Source organism: Rhodofomes roseus (genome assembly GCF_022264815.1).
Source record: "Rhodofomes roseus strain CIRM-BRFM 1785 chromosome Unknown C8Q71scaffold_11, whole genome shotgun sequence".
NCBI lineage: Eukaryota > Fungi > Basidiomycota > Agaricomycetes > Polyporales > Fomitopsidaceae > Rhodofomes > Rhodofomes roseus.
Window position 1 is genome coordinate 268,633 of NW_025952967.1, and position 16,627 is coordinate 285,259.

Sequence of the window (16,627 nt, forward strand, 5' to 3'; positions counted from 1 at the left end):
CAAGCTGCCCCGACGCGCCAGCCGCCCCGCCCATCGAGGAATGGCGAAGGCGGTGCGGGGCTGGGCTGAGGCAGGCGAAAGAGTGAGCATGTCAGGCGCCGTGGGACCGGTTCTAGAGCAGTTTCACCGCGCCGACGGCAGACTGATGGTCGTATCCACCTCTGCTGCGAACTATCATTCAGCCTGTAGTTTCAACTGTTCAGTTGCGGCGTCGGCGTCGAGTTGACTGAAGGGGCAGCTGCTAGACGCCGCCAGCGAGGCGCGTGAGCGCGGATCGTCGAACGGAACTGTGACGCAGAGGGAAGTGGTGAACACAAAACCAGTTGCGATACCAGCGAGAGCGATCGAACACATGTGCAGCATCTAGGCCAGAAGTGACGAAGCACGATGTATGTCATACGCGCTGCACCAGCTAGAGATACCCGAATGCCTTGAACTTCGCGAAATTTCAGAGAAGGAATCGCAGAAAGCGAGCAAACGAGCGACAGGTAGGTCCAGGCCTCGGATAACAGTGACCAGGGATTCCACTGAATGACCGCTCGATTTGAGTCTTTCCACAACGATTGAGGAGCAACGCGCCGTCAGATTTGCGGGTAGCCGCAGCGACGACACTCAAAATACCATAATTGCCGAAGTCGCGACAGGTATAGCACTTCCGCAAGAGACCGCAATCCCCCGCCAGACCGAGCCAGACCAGAGACATTGTCGAGTGGACCAGTGCAGCCGTCCAGTCGCCGTACGCAGTAGAGCATTCGTCCCCTCGCAAAAGCTCCGCATGTCATGACACGTTGCAATGACGGCTGTCCTCAGGCTGAGAAAAAGTGGAGGTTCGACGTCGTCGGCTATCAGCGCCCCGCAGCACCAGGACCAGGGACCGAAGGACTCATCCTAAGGTTCGTTTAGCAGCAAGAAGGATGCGTTGGAAGCTCTCTGAGATGCATCACGAAAGAACAAAGATGATACGAACACGAGGCCGAGGTAACTCCTGGGTATGAGAGCCGTTCGCAGGCCTACACTCGAGGAGAGGAACAATCAGGCCGCATGACGAGAACCAGAGATGAATGTCAGCGTAGTTAGATAGATCCTAAGGGGATAGACCTAGCACAAACGTGGCTCGGACAGGATGCGGGAACGTACCAAACAGAAAACCCTGTATCCACCAACACGACGGCGTACAGGCATCGGTTGGTCGAACACACGAGATCAAAGGGGATCGAGACTTCGCTGCTCAACAGCAATCTCCAATTGTATGAATGCAGCTGGACCTTCGCCGCAGCTACATGATCATCGTGCGCACGTCGCTCGTAATACGATGCCGCCGGTACGACGGACTTTACGCATCACTTCAGGCGGGTACCCTTCCACGGCCAGGCCAGCCATGATCCCATCAGAACGGGACGGCCACGGGCAGTTCTAGGGTGCGGAGAGCTCAAGAGTCTCGAACGAGCGCGACTCAGCGACCAGCACGACACGCCCGAAGGACGGACTGAGCGGGGCAACGCGCACACTCAACAGGGCAACACACAGACATCCCTATCCGTGCGCGGAAACGACCCCATTGATGCGCATACGCTAGAGCACTAGAGCCGCGCCTGGTATGGCATAGGATACCCAAGGAAGGCGGGAGGCGGAGGAGCAGCGGCCTAGACCGCAGGCAAGCGCGCAACATACGCGAGTGCGTCTGCACAAAACAGGGTGTTCCACCACTGCGGTGGAGCGGTCCACAAGCAGACCAATGTCAAGGTCACGTCAAACGGCGAAGAACGTTGGTGGTAGGTAACCTGACGAGGATACACCGTGTATGCGTATATGCAATGATCACAGGCGAAGGGGACTGCTCCGGGCGCGACGAGGCATACGTAGTAGGTGGTATGATGCCCGTGTTGTTGGTATTCGTCCTCAACCAGTGGGTCAGAGGGCGTTGACGCAAGCTGTGCGAAGTCGAGGTCGGACTCCATCATAGATAGCAGAACACCGTGTGGCCAGATAGCACATCCCCATAGCCTTGACATAGCCTTGCACGAAGGGAGAAGCACACACTTCTCAGTCGTGACGCCCGCCTACTCCTCGAACGGCAGGAAATCTACATAGCATCGGCACGTTCCAGACCTCGGTATCATGCCAACACCGAGGACCGTCGAGGAAACAACGTACGGCATACCAAACTCTGCAGAAACTCATTCCGGTTTGGGAGGGATCGCGCCGCGTTCTCTGCCTCCTGTGCGCGCAACCGACCGCGAAGCAGAGTCCAGACAAAGGAGAGCACAGAAAAAGCGACGCGAATTTGCGATTGGTCCGCGTGGAGCCGAGAGAAGTCGATCCACTGCGTGTCAAAGAAGCTCACCGGCATTAAGTCATTCTGCGAAGCTTCCGACGCACGGCGCAGTGGCATAACTTGAGGTCGTTGCCGCTCGACATGAAACAGGCGTCAGTCGTGGTGGACGGCTTGATAATGAGAATTGTCCGTTAGTCCACCATGCTTGCTATCAGTGGCGGTCTAGACAGACTCACCGTCGGTCTCCGTATCGCCCGAGTACATGGCCATGTACACATAGTAATTTCCGCCCGCGGAGCGCCAGATTCAGAGTTTCGAACCATATCGAACTGGTCGCAGCTAATAGCTATCGAAGCGCTGCGTAACGGTGACGCGTCCAAGCCGCGGCGATCAGACTATCTTCAGGCCGGAGACATGACGTGGAGGAGTACACGCTAACGAGGCACGTTCATGAAGAGGCTGCCTTGCCCAGTCGTCAACGTGTTGGAGGAGATATAGAAAGTCGGGGCCATTTGCATACCTGTCACCTCATCTTGAAGATACACGGCTAACTCCAGAGCAGTCAAGGGTCTTCGGCGTGTCGCAATGACAATTCCGACTCTGCAAATGTCCGATTTCGCGCAGTGATACTCCTTCAGCTTCAAGACACAACTGAACTTGAAGACGCACTCACCTCGGTCTAACTCGTTCTCCCCGCACAACATCTATGTTCGCACGGGAGATGACAGTAAACAGGCCGTGGCAATTCCGTGGCGCATCCCTCCTCCATGCATGTCGCGCGACTTATCTGCCGGAAGGTGGAACGACGATTGAGTTCGTCGCGGGCACAGACTGGAACATAGACTCACCTGCAATCAGGTACCAGCAGAAATACGACATTTTCTGAAATCATAACGACCGGCACCCAAGGCAACAGCCCTCGCCTCCATCAATCAGCTGTGGCATTGAGCGGGCCAACACAAGCTGGACACCGATTCGCATGTCGGAAGCCTTCACTAGCCTTCACAGGAGGTCGATTGTTGACAGTTGTTGGCATTGCAGTGAAATGAATTGTGAGGACAATACAGACGCATATATGCAGGGGGCTGTGAGATAACCAGCGTTGCGGATGAAGACGAATGAGCGTGGTACAAATGCAAGAGACGCGACTGGTCTCCATCGGTCAGCGCGTCACGGTCACGGGTTGCAGCCAATCAGCGACCGTGATTTTTCAGCGGCAGCCCCGCGAATGCCAAATGTGACCGTGACGTAGACCCTCTCAGCTGCAGTAAGTTAACGTTCTCCTTACTCGCCTATTGAACGAGGGCTTCAGCCGCTATGAAACTGCCTCCAGGTCTATGTTGCTAAGTCTCTTGTGTTGAGACCCTCAGAAGTACATTTTGGCCGCATTTCGACGTAAGTAGGCTTGTAATATAGTGGGCAGCTACCGACGTGAATCGCGCGCCCGTGCCAGGTGAACCCCCGTTACGATGCTGTCGCTCGTTTAGCACAGCGATTCTGACGAACGCAAAGGCAAAGGCTCTCGCTGTTATCGCCTGCTACGGTCCGCCAAAATGGTATGTACGGCGGCAGTGTTCGTCACAGTGATCACTGCCTGCGGCAACGCGGGCATTATTGTGGTGCGTCCCTCTGTGTTCTTTTACTCCCGCTAAGAGGTGATAATCACCTTGCAACTGGTAGATTCAGGCTCGCCGCTGGCTTTATACACCACGCAGGTTCCTACCAGCGTGTGTATTGCTTTGTGATGCCTGGTGCGTCGGCTAGCTTTCTTCTTTGTGTAGTGGCTTACACGCCGGTTGCACGCAGGTCGAACAGGGCTACTGTGTGAGGCAGATGGGAGTCGGAAGCTTGACTCTTTGCTTGCGTGGATCTCGTGAAGCAAATACCCGGCTGGCATTGAGGACCCTTCCGGTGAAGAGCAAGGTCTGTCTGGTCTCTGTGGGACCTTGATGAGGTCTCCGTGTTGGGATGGTAATATTGTGTAAGGCGTCGCTTGATCGCATGTTATGCGAATTCTCTGCCTGTAAAAGCACTTTACTGTGAGCCCATATATTGCAGGGACTGACAACTGTAATAGCAGGTGGAATACAACGCGGTCATATGACGGGTAGCGAAATGACGTCACTAGGGTGAGGCTGGAGGCTTGTCCGCACGCACAAAGACGCACAACGACTGACTCTTCTCTTTACACCACCAGCATGCACAAGGTCGCCAACGCTCTGAAACAACATCTCCATCCCCAGCGCGAAACGCGCGCAGAGACACTTCCACCAGTCCAGGCTCTGCCATCTACGTCGTTTACCGACGTCGATCTGTACAGCTATCGACAGCAGCGCGGAGTTAATCTCGGTCCGCATCCGTTCCTGCTGTATCGTCTCGTAACTCGATCGATTGATCATTCCATTATGCAGGCTCTTGGTTTGTTCTCGAGCGATGGATCGCAGATGCGCCTTTCCGTTCCGCCGATGGCCCCGCACAAAGCGATCTCGACGTCGCGCGCGGGTCCCACGCCAAAGAGGTGCTCGAGCGGCATTGGGACACCTGGATTACCGAGGAGGACTGGGCGTGGATTGCCGACAGAGGATTTAATACAGTCCGCTTGCCGGTACGCGCTTCTTCTGCTTCCTCCCTGCTCCATTTCGCGTCCTGTCGTGAGACCTGCTCGTCATTGTCATGATATGTGTCGAAACACTCGTCCCAGTGGGAAGGGATCTGCGCAGAGCATTTCGGGATGGCGGGCCGATTCTCGGCATTGCCAGCCATGATGCGCGTGTCGTAGAGGCTCCCAGCTTCGAGGCGCAAACGGTAGCACTCGCATCACCGCGACGCGACAGGTGGACACGTTACAAAACATGTGATTCGCGGTACTTACAAGATGTTTATGTACCTCAACGCAGATTGGCTTCTATCACATATGCGGCGTCGATCAGACAGTCCTGCAGGGCACCGACTTCGCCCAGCTCGGCCACGTATTCGACGGGGCCTGGAGCAGAATAACAAAAGCCATCGCTACCGCGCATCGGTACGGTCTGGGGGTTCTCATCGGTGAGTCAACGTTCGTCCGCTGAGCACGTAGGGAGTCGAGCTCATCAAAGCCATGCAGACCTACACGCTGCTCCGGGTAAACAAAATGCCGACGCGCACTCTGGGTCGTCTTCGGAGCCAGCGTTCTTCACGAATCCTCATAACATGCCTCACACGATCCACGTCCTCTCCGTCCTGCTTTCCCAGCTCATAGCATTCACACGTTCACACAACCCTCCGCTGCCCAACGTCGTCGGCATCGAGCTTCTCAACGAGCCGCAGCCCGGGCCGCAGAACGCTTCGCTCGAGCGATGGTACCTCGACGCCTTCCGCGCGCTGCGTAGCATTGACTCAAGTATACCTCTGTGCATCGGTGACGCCTGGATGACGGATCAATACGTGGAGTTCCTTAGCAAGTCCGGAGTGCCGTTCGTCGTGCTTGACCATCACCTGTATCGCTGCTTCACTGAGCAAGACATCTCTACACCTGTCTCGCAGCACGCGCGTGCCCTGTCCGACCCGAACGAATGGGCACCCCAGATGTTCGCGCGTGTCTCGCAGAAGCTCGAGGGTGCAGGTTGCGCTATGATAGTCGGCGAGTGGTCCTGCGGTCTCAATCCTGGCTCTCTTCAAGGTATAGGTGATGAGGATCACGCCAGACGCGAATACGTGGATGCTCAGCTGCAACTGTACGATCGCTTTTGTGCGGGCTGGTTCTTCTGGACGTACAAGAAACAATACGGAGACAAGGGCTGGTCGTTGAGAGATGCCGTGGCCGCAAACGTGTTTCCGAGCTCGGTCGGGCTAAGAACGAACAGACCGGTTGTAGACGATCCCGAACGCACCGCACGGAGAGATCAGGCAAGAGACGTGGCTTTAGGTGAGTGACATCATCGCTAGTACCTAGAGAAGCCCTGCCGACGTCCCGCACCTCCGAACAGGCGAACACAGCTCCTTTTGGTCTCAGTTCCCAGGAAACTACGAGCACTGGCGGTTCGCGGACGGGTTCACAGAGGGCTGGGAAGATGCGTGGCATTTCTTCTTCATCTCTTCCCATACGCAGCGCGCCGGCTTCATCTCCGAACTTGGCTTCAAGGGTCCGTGGGCGAAGCGACGAAGCCAGGAATACATCAGCAAGAAGGGTAGTGGGAACGTTTGGGAGTACGGTGAGTCGCCATGCGTGGTGGGGTTTGATACCAATGCTCGTGCTCATGATGTCGATGCAGAACACGGCTTCTCTCAGGGCGTATCATCGGCTCGTGAAGACTTCGTGCGGACGTATTGCTAGCTTGCATGAAGCATAGCAAATGTCGGGTCAGAGCGTCATGTCTCGAAGGCTTGAAAAGAAACGTAGAATAAATTGAAGGTGAACACTAAATGCGCCCGGGTGAGTACCATGCATCGAATAAATACAGCTTGTCTGTCTGTCCATTTCAGTCTTTGTAAGTAGCGGCAAACGTCTCGTACTGCAAGGGCAGTTGATCGGACTTCTCAGCGCCGACCGGCCTGTACGTCCTCTGTGGGCTCGCTCGTGCTCTACGGACCAGCATCGCGGCGATGACGATCAGGAGGAACAACGCCCCAGCCATAAGCCCGATGATAATGTAGGAGTTGCGCATCAAAGCGGAGTAGTCGTCTGAAGACGACGAGGAGGCTGATGGAGACGAGACTCCCCCCGCGACTGAGAGATCGTCGTCGTCATCTGAGCCCGAGCTGGACGACGTCGAGTTCTCGGATAGGGCGGCGGCGAAGGCGGATAGCCTCTCCTGGTTCGCCTGCGCGAACTCCTGGGCTGCGGCTTCGGCGTCGGTGGTCTACACGAAGCCATCATAACTGGTTAGACCCCGGCTACGCTGTCACAATAAGCGCACTCACGCTGAGCATCTGCACGTATGGCCCGATCTCAGCTTGAGAGCTGTTGCCGATGTTGAGGTTGTACAGGGTGTATGCGTTTCGGAGGAACGTGTCGCCGAGGAGCAATGCTGGATACCCGACAGTGGTCAACCCGAAGTAGCAGCATGCAGGAAGACAATGAACACCTACACCCATCGGGGAAGCTACCTGCGAGGCGACCAATTGCTCCCTTGCAGATCAGCGAACCGTTTTTGGCGAGGGCAACTGGCTGTATCGCGTCGATCGGGTTGATCGGGAATTCGTTCTCACTGTCGAAGTCAGTGGACGTACGACAGCATGTTCTGGCCGGCTTACCCAAAGACAAGGGAAATGTTGACCTGCGCATTGCAGTCCACGACCGAGTAGTCCGTATCGATTTGTTCCGCGTTCGCGCCGTACATGATGTCCACGAACCTGGGGTCGACCAATGCTAGAGATGGAGAACAAGGGTCAACACTGTCCTTCTGCGCGGACAAACCAATGGTGAAGCTTACCGGTCGGGGTACCAGTGTCGAGGATTGCAGAGAGGTTAGCTGCGCCGCTCGAGCTGCATGAAGACGCAAGTCAGCAGTTGATCCTCGACCCATCTGAGACCGAACAGACCTGGTGTTGTACCACTGCCCGTTGATGATGATGGCATCCATGTGTACAGTCCAATGTTGAGCTATCAGCGGGCTGTCACTGCCCACCGGCAGGATGGGCGTATCCTGGATGGACGCCAGTTCCGGGACGGGGTCACCTATCAACCACAGTGAGCATTGCGCCAGACACCGCAAAGTACGAGGGCTCTACCAATGGTGAAGGCGCCGCCGGATGTTTCATTCAGGCCGTCGTTGCGAGACATCAGGATAGTGAACTGTGGCTGGATGCTGGGGTCGTTGAAGAAGATCTGCGTCCAGGGCATGCTGAGTTATGGCTATGCTACTCGATGTACAACTCACGTTCTGCAGTGTGTTGTAGCCGCTTGCGTTGTAGTTAGCCTCCTTGAGTTGACTCGCGACCGGGCTGGTTTCCGTCAATCTGTAGTTACGATGGTGAGTCCACTGCACCGATCCCGAATTGGTGCAATGTGTACTGACGGGCTAAGGCCAATGAGCCCGCTGATCCCAGGAGCCACGAGACCATCCGAGACTGTTGAGTTCTGGACATCGACTGACAATACGTCAACATCGCTCGATGAGCCACGGGTTCGCGACTGGGACACTCACTGTACGCTTGCTGCGCGATGGTGAAGCCAGCGAACTCGACTTCGGCTGTGAAGATGTCGCCGTGGATCGAAGACCCGTCGGCGGCATCGGTACCGTAATTCAGTTTCACAGAGACAGAGGTGTTCACGGCGCCGGGCAATGCTGAATCCGTCACGACCCACAGGTCAGGACTGCCAGTATCCAAGATTACCTGCAATGCGAATACATGCATATTAGACATCGTTCACAAACGTATACGCAGGATAAAACACACCTCATACGACTGCCCAGCGATAGTGATGTTGCCAATGTAGCGAAAATCCCCATAGTTGACGAAGCCAGAGAGGTCGTTCGACGTCGATGACTTGGTGACAGTGACTTTGTGTGGGCTATCATCGCGACTGCTGACAAAGCCTCTTCGAAGGGGAATGTGAATAGCAAAAGCAGAGGAAAGGACAGTACTAGCGAGGAAGGAAAAGGACAGAAGACGTTGATACATGGTCGTTCACCCAGGGCGGTGGGATGTTCCTGGGAGGTCGAAGCGACTGGCCTTATGAAGGGACAGATGGGCGGTGGCCATCACTCAACGGGATCCTGCCGGCTACGGCTGCACCCCATTACTGTCTGACACTTCCATTGCATGCATCGGGCGGTAGCGGTGCAGCAACCAACGACTCTTGAGCGTCCGTCCCACGCTTGCCCCGCATGTCCTTCATTTCCGCCTCATGTCACAATAAATTGCGCCTTCCAACCTACCTCGATTTGAGTCTGTTGAACTTGTTCGGACTACTTCTGCTTGGCGATAATGCCTGTTATTGAACACGGATGCTGAGCTTGACCGTTAGCATCGGCGAACGACTTCAAGTGGCCGACAGTCTGCATCACCGCGCAAAAAGCGCCGTGACGCCGCTGGCCAGTGCTCACTGATCCAGATCATGATCCAAGCTGTACATATTCAATTCATATTCGTCCATGCTCTTTCTAAATTGGATTGCAGTCAACACGTTGGGTACGGTACATACACTGTGTCTCCTACCTGACATCTCCTTCTGCTAGACCATGAACTTGTGTACGCTCAAAGCAACATTCAAATTGTCTTCCGCTCATACTCCTGAGTCCTATGAGGTCCTCACGACGAACAGCCCGCTTCGTGCAGCAAAGAAGCTGTGATCCGAAGGTGCGCTCCGGACACCGCCGGATAGGAGCGTCGAATGGGCGTCGAATGAAACCGAGTGGGTCACCGAGCGAGGCGAAGCCGGCGACGCCCTGCACTCGAGCGCAGATCGTGTAAACCGGAAGAAAGTGCGACGATGCGAGGTCTCGGGAAGCTGTGAACAAGATCATATCAGCGAGCGTCGACCCGCATGACGTGGCATTCGAGCGGTGATTGTGCTTGAGTCGGGGCCGGGCGGGCATACCTGTAGGCTTACGAATGGCGCAGTTTGAGTATGTACCAGTGTTGCGCCTAAGTAGACGGTACCGGGTAAGTACTTAGGCTGTAGCTAAGTACGTGGATGAGTACATAAGCACTGTCAGTACCAATACTTACCAGATGAGGAAATGTCCTGCGGTGGCTGTGACAGTCGTCATTGAAAGTGGCGCTGCTCTGAAAATGCGGCAACAATCTTCTCTGCATGTCGGGCTCCTATCTCTCCGCAATCCGCATTTCCTTGTCGCAAGAACCTGTCGTTACAGGCGATGTTAGTGAAGGTACTGTGCGCCTGGACCTTCCAGCCTTGGGAGAAGAGAGGGTAGGAGAAGTGCACGCTCACTTGAAAGGCTTCTTGACCACGTATGGTGCTATTCTGAGTCTATGCCTAGCTACGGTTCTGACGAATCAATGATTCATATAGGACGCTCAACCGTCATGGGCCTACGCTCACAGACACGATCTCCCTTCTACAGCAAAGCATTTTGCTCTGGAAACGAGGGATGCCTTCCCCGTCGTCAGGCATCCTCACCGTCCCGTTCAGGTTCAAGCTGCCGGACAATCTACCTCCCTCGTTCGACTTCAGTGACGAGGGAATCAGTGTCCGGATCAGCTATTCCGTCGAGGCTGCTCCAGATCGTTCGGGAATCCGGAGTGAACGAGTAGAATCTACTGTGACCGTCGTTCAGAATGACCCGGAAAGCTCGCAGATTAGTCTGCGACTAGCTCAAGGCTGGAATGAACCTTGGACGACAAAGACCATTTCTAAACGATTTCGCAGAGTACATGGTCTTGTCGGGGATGCCACGTTGAACGTGCGTAAGCCGGATTCCTACCTCTTATGGCAGTGAACTGTACCGACGTTCCTATGTTCGCAGTTGACGTACCCATCGTCGCCTGCTCTGCCTACAAATTCGAACATCCCTTTCAAGCTGCATGTCGTCACTGTCAGCTCCTTGATGTCGCGGGACGACGACGGTAGGATATGGCCATCTCCGCCAACTCAGCCTCGTGAAATTCTCGCTGAACTGCGACAACGGGTCTACTCCCGCATCGGCTCGGAAAGCCATGTATTCACCACGCCGGTCAAGTCACTGTGGGGCGCTGTGGAAGTCGGGCCGTTTGACAAGGAATGGATCCCGACCGAAGGGAGCGACACGACAGGCAAATGGAAGCAAGAAATGCCCCTCAGGTCGTCTTTTATGCCGTCAAACACACCTACATTCGCCTACTCGAGTGCTGGTACGAGTGAAGTCCGCGTCGAGGTAACGTGTTATGGTGCTGTTGCTCTGCCGACGCAGCTGAACAGTCGCTCCTTAGTATTCGATCCACCTCAATGTTCACTTTGGGTCACATTACAGTCTTGACCTGGACGTGCCGGTCATCATTGGTTCTAGCGTGGGACCGGGCTCACGCGACAAACCCGCCTCTTTGTCAACAACGGAAGCCGCACGATCACACGCTGGGATAGACCGAGTTGAGCCTCCTATGTGAGCGCTTATATGTATTTCTATGCTGACAAGCTTGACAAAGTAAACGTCGCAGGGATTGGTTTCTTTCTGTCCCAGGCGCTTCCTTTGAGAGCAACTCGTCAAACCCTCTGCGTCGTGTGATCACTGCACCCGAAACGAGACCGCCTTGTCCGACCACAGCAAGTGATCAGGACAGCAGGCTCACTGCTCGTCTGGAGCAGCATGACCTCCCAATGTCGGTCCAGGAGATATTGTTGCTGGTCAATAATCGCTCACAACATGTTTATGTAGGAGCTGGTTTATGCCTGGCACTGGTGCTTCTGCGTCCGGGGCGCCTGGGCACGGGTACACAAGAAGCCTAGAGTTACTGGACAACTCCATGTGCGTTTCGTTGTCTGTGTTAGACTGAAATACTCGCTGACTCGGTCTGGCCACAAATTACAATACAGCGCGCTCTTCGAATCTGCTTCAAGACTCAGGAGTACCAGCCACGAACGCCCCATACCTCTGCGGCAAGTCCGATCTGCAAGTCCCGCAAGGGCATCCATCGCGCGAAGTGGCTACGTGCGGAACTTCGGACTTGCCGACTTACCTGAGTAAGTTCACATCCAGACGTACCTCTTTCGCACTGTTGAGTACGACTATACGTCAGGGACATGTTCACTGGAGATTTCAGAGGTGTCCCCGCGACTCCTAGACGGCCAGCTCGCAGGCAACCAGCACCTCCATCCGGAAACGCTCGTCCCGTAAGCGCCGAGTCAAGTACATCTGCACGAGGCAGTCGTGTTCGAAACTACGGGGCCGCTGACGTACCCGAGTAAGTTCTGATCACATGTTGGCTATATGCAGGCTATTGAGCTGAATCGTGTAATAGAAATATGTTCGGCGCGGATTACGGCGCAGTCCTTACGACCTCTAGACGTCCTGCACGCCGGCGCCCGGCACCCACGTTCGAAACGAATCGCCCGGAGGAAGCGGAGTCGGCGGATCTGCCTTCGTACGTCGTTGTCATGCTGTCTCGGTACAGCTCCGCTGAGTGCAGGAGGCAGGTATGGCGACAGTCTCGACGACGGACCCCCACCCTACGAGGAGTAGCGCGCATCAATGCTCTACATCCGCTTCTCCCAGTGATGGTGTGATTGCTCCGTGCTTCTGCTATCTAGCACTCGTCTTGCATTCACTTACCTGGTGCGTGTATACCTATGTATCTCATACTAGTTGATCTGTCGCCTCAGAACGGGTCATATATGCCTACCCGCTGCATCCCAGATAGCCTCGATGACAGACGTCGGTTCTAAAGACGTGTGGGGCCGCACGAAAGATGCTCTGTGATAGAGTGGCACCTCCCAAGCTATAGCCTATCGCGCGTCCTGCCAGTACTCACTCTCACGGCAAGGGGTTCCCGAGTGATGCATCTGCATCAGCCATGATTTTGATTGGCATGCCACTGGCACGAAAGCTCGGGCAGTCAAACTACCATCCCTCTGCATTCGCAAAGTGGGTTGACCGTAGACTAAGCGATCAGTTGACCCACTAGGGCTGTACTTGATACTGACCTGCGATCCCGTGCATTGACCGCACAACACCTAGTACAAACCATCTGGTCGCCTCGTCAGCGCGGAATCACGTCTGTCGTACGTAGACCCTGTGAGTGTCAAATTAAGATTGAATTGATGCGGCGTCTCTGACTGACCTTGAAGCTGTTCCCTAGCCTCGGGGAGATATATCTAGCCAGTGTAAAGTACTGGGTTGTTGCTAGTAGTCGACTCAGGCTGCGGGTCTGCCGCGATGACTTCGAAGCCACCACTACACCTCGTCCTTGCTCATCACACATGCATTGCTGGACAACCTATTCGAGGCGCGGTTGCGCTGAACCTTCGTTCTGTGCGAGATGACCCGTTGGATGAAGTGCGCGTGGACTTGAGAGGGATCATGCACATGTACGTCTCCTCGACATTCCACCGAGTATGCGCTGACACAGCTTGAAGCTCCTATTCACGCCGTCACGGCTGTGGGAAGGAGGACATTCTCCTTGTCTACGAGAGCAAGTCCCTCTGGAAACGAGAGCGCTACCCTCCGGCTGGAACCCACTTTCTCCGGATCCCCTTCAACTTAGAACTACCTGCCGATGTACCACCCTCGTGCTACGTCTCAACTGGCGGCACCGTTGTTCGGGTCGACTACAAGGTCGAGGCTATCGGCGTACGGAGTAGCATGCTCCGACTGCACGAGAAGGTCGATTGTTCGTTCAAGGTCGTCACGTCTGATGCCGTAGGCGCGCCACTCCGGGCAAAGCTAAAGGGTGGTTGGCAAGGCCCGTGGGCCACAAAGACAGCCAGACGACGTATTCGCAAGGGGCTATGGGGTGCCCACGCGGATGTTCAGTTGGAAGTGAGTGCACAGCTGCGTTTGTCATCACCCTCTCAGGAAAGGGGCTCTAAGTGGATTCGTAGTTCACATATCCTGCCATCCCTGTACTACCGCTATCTTCCGCTATCCCATTTGCTCTGTCTATCGCCACTGTCAGTCGGCCCCTGCCACGTACCTACGACAGGCGGATCTGGCCCAGTCCGCCATTCAAACCGCACGAAGTGAAACTCACCCTGAGGCAAAGTGTTCGCGTCAAATCGCGGACGTTCGACCGGACGTATATATTGCCGCTCTCCTCACTGTGGGGTTCTGTCGACATCGAGCGCTTCCCAGATGAGTGGTACCCCATCGACGACTTGGGCGTGAAGGGTCGGTGGAAGCAGGAGTCCGTCTTCACCTCAGTGTTCCGCCTGCGATGTCCTTCTGCGTTCAGATTCTCACGTCTTGGGCATGAAGTTGAGATACAGGTATGCGCCGCAATTTGTTCCCCTCGTGAATGCTATTGAAGAGCGTGCCGCAGTATTTGGTACACATCCGGGTGAAGTTCGACCGGTTCCACAAGATGAGCACAACAATACCCATTAACGTTGCATCTGGTATGAGCATCTAGTGCATTGACCCTTCACATACTGTCTGTGTGAGTGCTGATCCGTTATCTGCTTTCATTCACTGATGTCGGACGTCATAACGGTCGCAGCCTTAGGTTTCGCTTTTGCCGCACGGACCATCTGTTGTGACCTCATTGTCAATCATTGCGCATTAAGTTATCCTATAAGGTACGTAACCATCCTCATCCTCATCCTCATCCTCATCCTCATCCTTATCCTCATTGTTGACCTCATCCTCACCATCGACCTGCATAGTAGTACACACATCCTTGTCAGAACCTTGCTCCTCAACACGCAGCCTCTTATTTTGCCTGTATGGTCCTTTGTTGCCCAATTTGTCCGAGTCTTCTTTTTCCGTCATCTCTAATGCCTTCCTGCGGACAGCTGGAACAGAGTACACTTCTTTGTACAAGTGACTATGTTCCGTATGAACTCACTGGTCATATGTTCTTCCTTCTCCTCCTTCCGAGCTTTGCTAATGGAAGTCGAACCAGCCGGGTGTTTCGTGCCTTCCCGGCGGCTTGATTGGGGACCTTGTTCAGTTCCCTTAGAACGAGTGACAATACTATCCGTCATGATGTCTGCTCAGCAAACGTAGCAGCTCAAGGTTATGATGGGCAGAGACAAGGTCAACTCACCACCGCTTGCGTTGGGGTCGCGCGGGCATGTGGCGTGGTACTAGTACATACAGTACAATTATAATGTAGACTACTGGCTAGTACTCGGTATGCTTTTGCCTGTCTGTCCGTCCACATATCCGCCCTCCCTGTCCGACGCTTTGCTCGCCAGGTGTCGGTCCATATTCGTGTCGCGGTTCGTACCATTGCGCCGAACGGCAACCGTTGCGCGCATCGCGATAACTCCCCCACCTCAGGCTGTCTGACCTGCGCACCCGCTCACCCACGCTCCCATTTGTCTGTTCGCCCACGCCCCGTTCGCCCACGCCCCGTTCGCCCACGCCCCGTTCGCCCACATACCCACCGCCCCCGCGTCTGCCTGATCAACTGCCTGCGAGTCTACCCGCTCGACTGCCTCAACTCAAGCCTCGAGCGGCGCTTTTGGGATACTGTCGCTCGAGCCCGTCATCCCCGGTTGAGATGAGTAGAGCGCCCGCCAGCCAGATGAAGGACGCAGTTGCGCGTCCCCTGCGCCATGCCAAGTAGGGCAGAGCATGGGTCAACGCACGGGTGTCCTGAGGTGTACCCGTACCCGTCCGGGTACAGAGCCGCTGCAGCGCGTACGGGTCATGCGCGGGTAGACACGGGTTCGCGGGTGCACGAGTGAATTTGTGGGCAAGTGGGTGAGAGGGGGCAGACCAAGGCATTGTGGTGAGGATCTGGTGGACTCGCAGTTACGCGGCTTGAGCACGCATGCTGTGCCCTCGGCGGTCATTGCATTGCTTGAGGATGCGGGCTTGACATACTCGCGCAGTGCTTCACTGGAGGGTCGAGCGTCGCTGCGTTGAGCGCGGGCGCGGCGATCCTCGTTCGTTGGGTCAGCGAGGACTGACTGGCTGCGGAGGAGCGCGGAGAGGTTGCCCTACCTCGTAGTTGCCTTGAGGGCCTGTTGCTTGTTGGAGGTACGGGAGCGTTAACGGGAGGTAGGCAGCGGGCTGTGAGGTGTGCGGCAGAGGCGGGCGGAGGTTCAAGTGCACTGGCCATAGCAGCGCATGCGTCGTAGTCGTGAGAGAGGTGGGGTCGGGACGTACGTATGGACCGCGCGCAGTCCGTTCGTCGGTCGCGTTTGCGCGCTGGGCATTCGCCCTGCGTGCTCGCGGTCGTCGTGCGTGTCGTGTCCTTTTTGTTGCTGCACTCTGTGTCTGCCATCCGCTCGCCTGCGCCTGCGCCCATGCCCTCCTCCCTGTGTTTCGCTGTGCCGGCGACCGTGCTGAACTCGTCGGGTGTGTTCACACTGGCACGCGGTACCTCTGCCGTGCGTGCTCGCCGTTGCCGTGTGCTTCATGCTCGCATGTTCTGCGAGTGTGAAGGCGACCTTCCTACCGGGACAAATGACATCAGCGCGTGGCTTATCCCACATATATCAATCCACAACCAACCATCCATTAGGACTGCCAGCATGGGTGAATTGCTTTCCGTGAGAGTCTAGACAAAATGGGCTGATTGCTAGCTGTCGCGCCCGAGACCACGGATAAGGCACTACTGACCTGCTCTCGCCCTCGAGCCTTCGTCAATTCCACTGGGCAATAGTGAATTGCTTGCACATACCTGCAAGCTTTGCCAAAGCAGCGCGTGTAGCTGCGGCAGGACGCAATGTGCGCCGCCGCCGTTGGCTCGTTGATGATACGGATAACGTTGAGACCGGCGATAGTGCCCGTGTCCTTGGTCGCCTGACGCTGCGAGTCGTCGAAG

The 16,627-nt window shown here is 55.6% G+C and overlaps 5 protein-coding genes across 5 annotated transcripts; 3 read left to right on the plus strand and 2 right to left on the minus strand.

Moving 5' to 3' along the window:
* Positions 1–356: 356 nt before the first annotated feature.
* On the minus strand, positions 357–3,412 carry C8Q71DRAFT_760676 (uncharacterized protein). The gene is made up of 5 exons (XM_047923840.1): positions 3,124–3,412; positions 2,949–3,062; positions 2,796–2,875; positions 2,512–2,738; positions 357–2,445 (listed from the first exon to the last, which is right to left on the minus strand). The coding sequence occupies exon 5, from the start codon at positions 2,010–2,012 to the stop codon at positions 1,644–1,646; it is 369 nt and encodes a 122-aa protein (XP_047778405.1). The 5' UTR covers positions 2,013–2,445; positions 2,512–2,738; positions 2,796–2,875; positions 2,949–3,062; positions 3,124–3,412; the 3' UTR covers positions 357–1,643.
* A 1,061-nt stretch (positions 3,413–4,473) lies between these two features.
* C8Q71DRAFT_708439 (glycoside hydrolase) lies at positions 4,474–6,587 on the plus strand (the record flags this gene model as incomplete). Its single annotated transcript, XM_047920619.1, has 6 exons — positions 4,474–4,624; positions 4,687–4,880; positions 5,173–5,320; positions 5,379–6,179; positions 6,241–6,465; positions 6,526–6,587. The coding sequence occupies 6 exons, from the start codon at positions 4,474–4,476 to the stop codon at positions 6,585–6,587; spliced, it is 1,581 nt and encodes a 526-aa protein (XP_047778406.1).
* A 43-nt stretch (positions 6,588–6,630) lies between these two features.
* C8Q71DRAFT_760683 (aspartic peptidase domain-containing protein) lies at positions 6,631–9,008 on the minus strand. The gene is made up of 11 exons (XM_047923841.1): positions 8,654–9,008; positions 8,401–8,590; positions 8,272–8,344; positions 8,134–8,212; positions 7,985–8,081; positions 7,796–7,931; positions 7,687–7,739; positions 7,508–7,622; positions 7,343–7,461; positions 7,175–7,281; positions 6,631–7,113 (listed from the first exon to the last, which is right to left on the minus strand). The coding sequence occupies exons 1-11, from the start codon at positions 8,876–8,878 to the stop codon at positions 6,733–6,735; spliced, it is 1,575 nt and encodes a 524-aa protein (XP_047778407.1). The 5' UTR covers positions 8,879–9,008; the 3' UTR covers positions 6,631–6,732.
* An 887-nt stretch (positions 9,009–9,895) lies between these two features.
* On the plus strand, positions 9,896–12,695 carry C8Q71DRAFT_67156 (uncharacterized protein). The gene is made up of 10 exons (XM_047919670.1): positions 9,896–10,171; positions 10,233–10,623; positions 10,687–11,073; positions 11,129–11,298; positions 11,354–11,515; positions 11,572–11,661; positions 11,730–11,876; positions 11,933–12,097; positions 12,155–12,277; positions 12,330–12,695. The coding sequence occupies exons 1-10, from the start codon at positions 10,014–10,016 to the stop codon at positions 12,373–12,375; spliced, it is 1,839 nt and encodes a 612-aa protein (XP_047778408.1). The 5' UTR covers positions 9,896–10,013; the 3' UTR covers positions 12,376–12,695.
* On the plus strand, positions 12,696–14,403 carry C8Q71DRAFT_67139 (uncharacterized protein). The gene is made up of 6 exons (XM_047919669.1): positions 12,696–12,927; positions 12,981–13,220; positions 13,269–13,671; positions 13,734–14,117; positions 14,171–14,287; positions 14,348–14,403. The coding sequence occupies exons 2-5, from the start codon at positions 13,069–13,071 to the stop codon at positions 14,258–14,260; spliced, it is 1,029 nt and encodes a 342-aa protein (XP_047778409.1). The 5' UTR covers positions 12,696–12,927; positions 12,981–13,068; the 3' UTR covers positions 14,261–14,287; positions 14,348–14,403.
* The last annotated feature ends 2,224 nt before the right edge of the window (positions 14,404–16,627 follow it).

Coding starts and splice junctions, on each gene's coding strand:
- C8Q71DRAFT_760676 (XM_047923840.1), bottom strand. CDS start 2,012: ATGTCAAGGCTATGGGGATGTGCTATCTGGCCACACGGTGTTCTGCTA.
- C8Q71DRAFT_760683 (XM_047923841.1), bottom strand. CDS start 8,878: ATGTATCAACGTCTTCTGTCCTTTTCCTTCCTCGCTAGTACTGTCCTT. Junction 8,345..8,400: donor CATCGCGCAGCAAGCGTACA/GTGAGTGTCCCA, acceptor ACGTATTGTCAG/TCGATGTCCAGAACTCAACA. Junction 8,082..8,133: donor GCTACAACACACTGCAGAAC/GTGAGTTGTACA, acceptor CCCTGGACGCAG/ATCTTCTTCAACGACCCCAG.
- C8Q71DRAFT_67156 (XM_047919670.1), top strand. CDS start 10,014: ATGTCGGGCTCCTATCTCTCCGCAATCCGCATTTCCTTGTCGCAAGAA. Junction 10,172..10,232: donor TTGAAAGGCTTCTTGACCAC/GTATGGTGCTAT, acceptor TGATTCATATAG/GACGCTCAACCGTCATGGGC. Junction 11,877..11,932: donor GGACTTGCCGACTTACCTGA/GTAAGTTCACAT, acceptor ACTATACGTCAG/GGACATGTTCACTGGAGATT.
- C8Q71DRAFT_67139 (XM_047919669.1), top strand. CDS start 13,069: ATGACTTCGAAGCCACCACTACACCTCGTCCTTGCTCATCACACATGC. Junction 13,672..13,733: donor ACGCGGATGTTCAGTTGGAA/GTGAGTGCACAG, acceptor GTGGATTCGTAG/TTCACATATCCTGCCATCCC. Junction 14,118..14,170: donor GGCATGAAGTTGAGATACAG/GTATGCGCCGCA, acceptor AGCGTGCCGCAG/TATTTGGTACACATCCGGGT.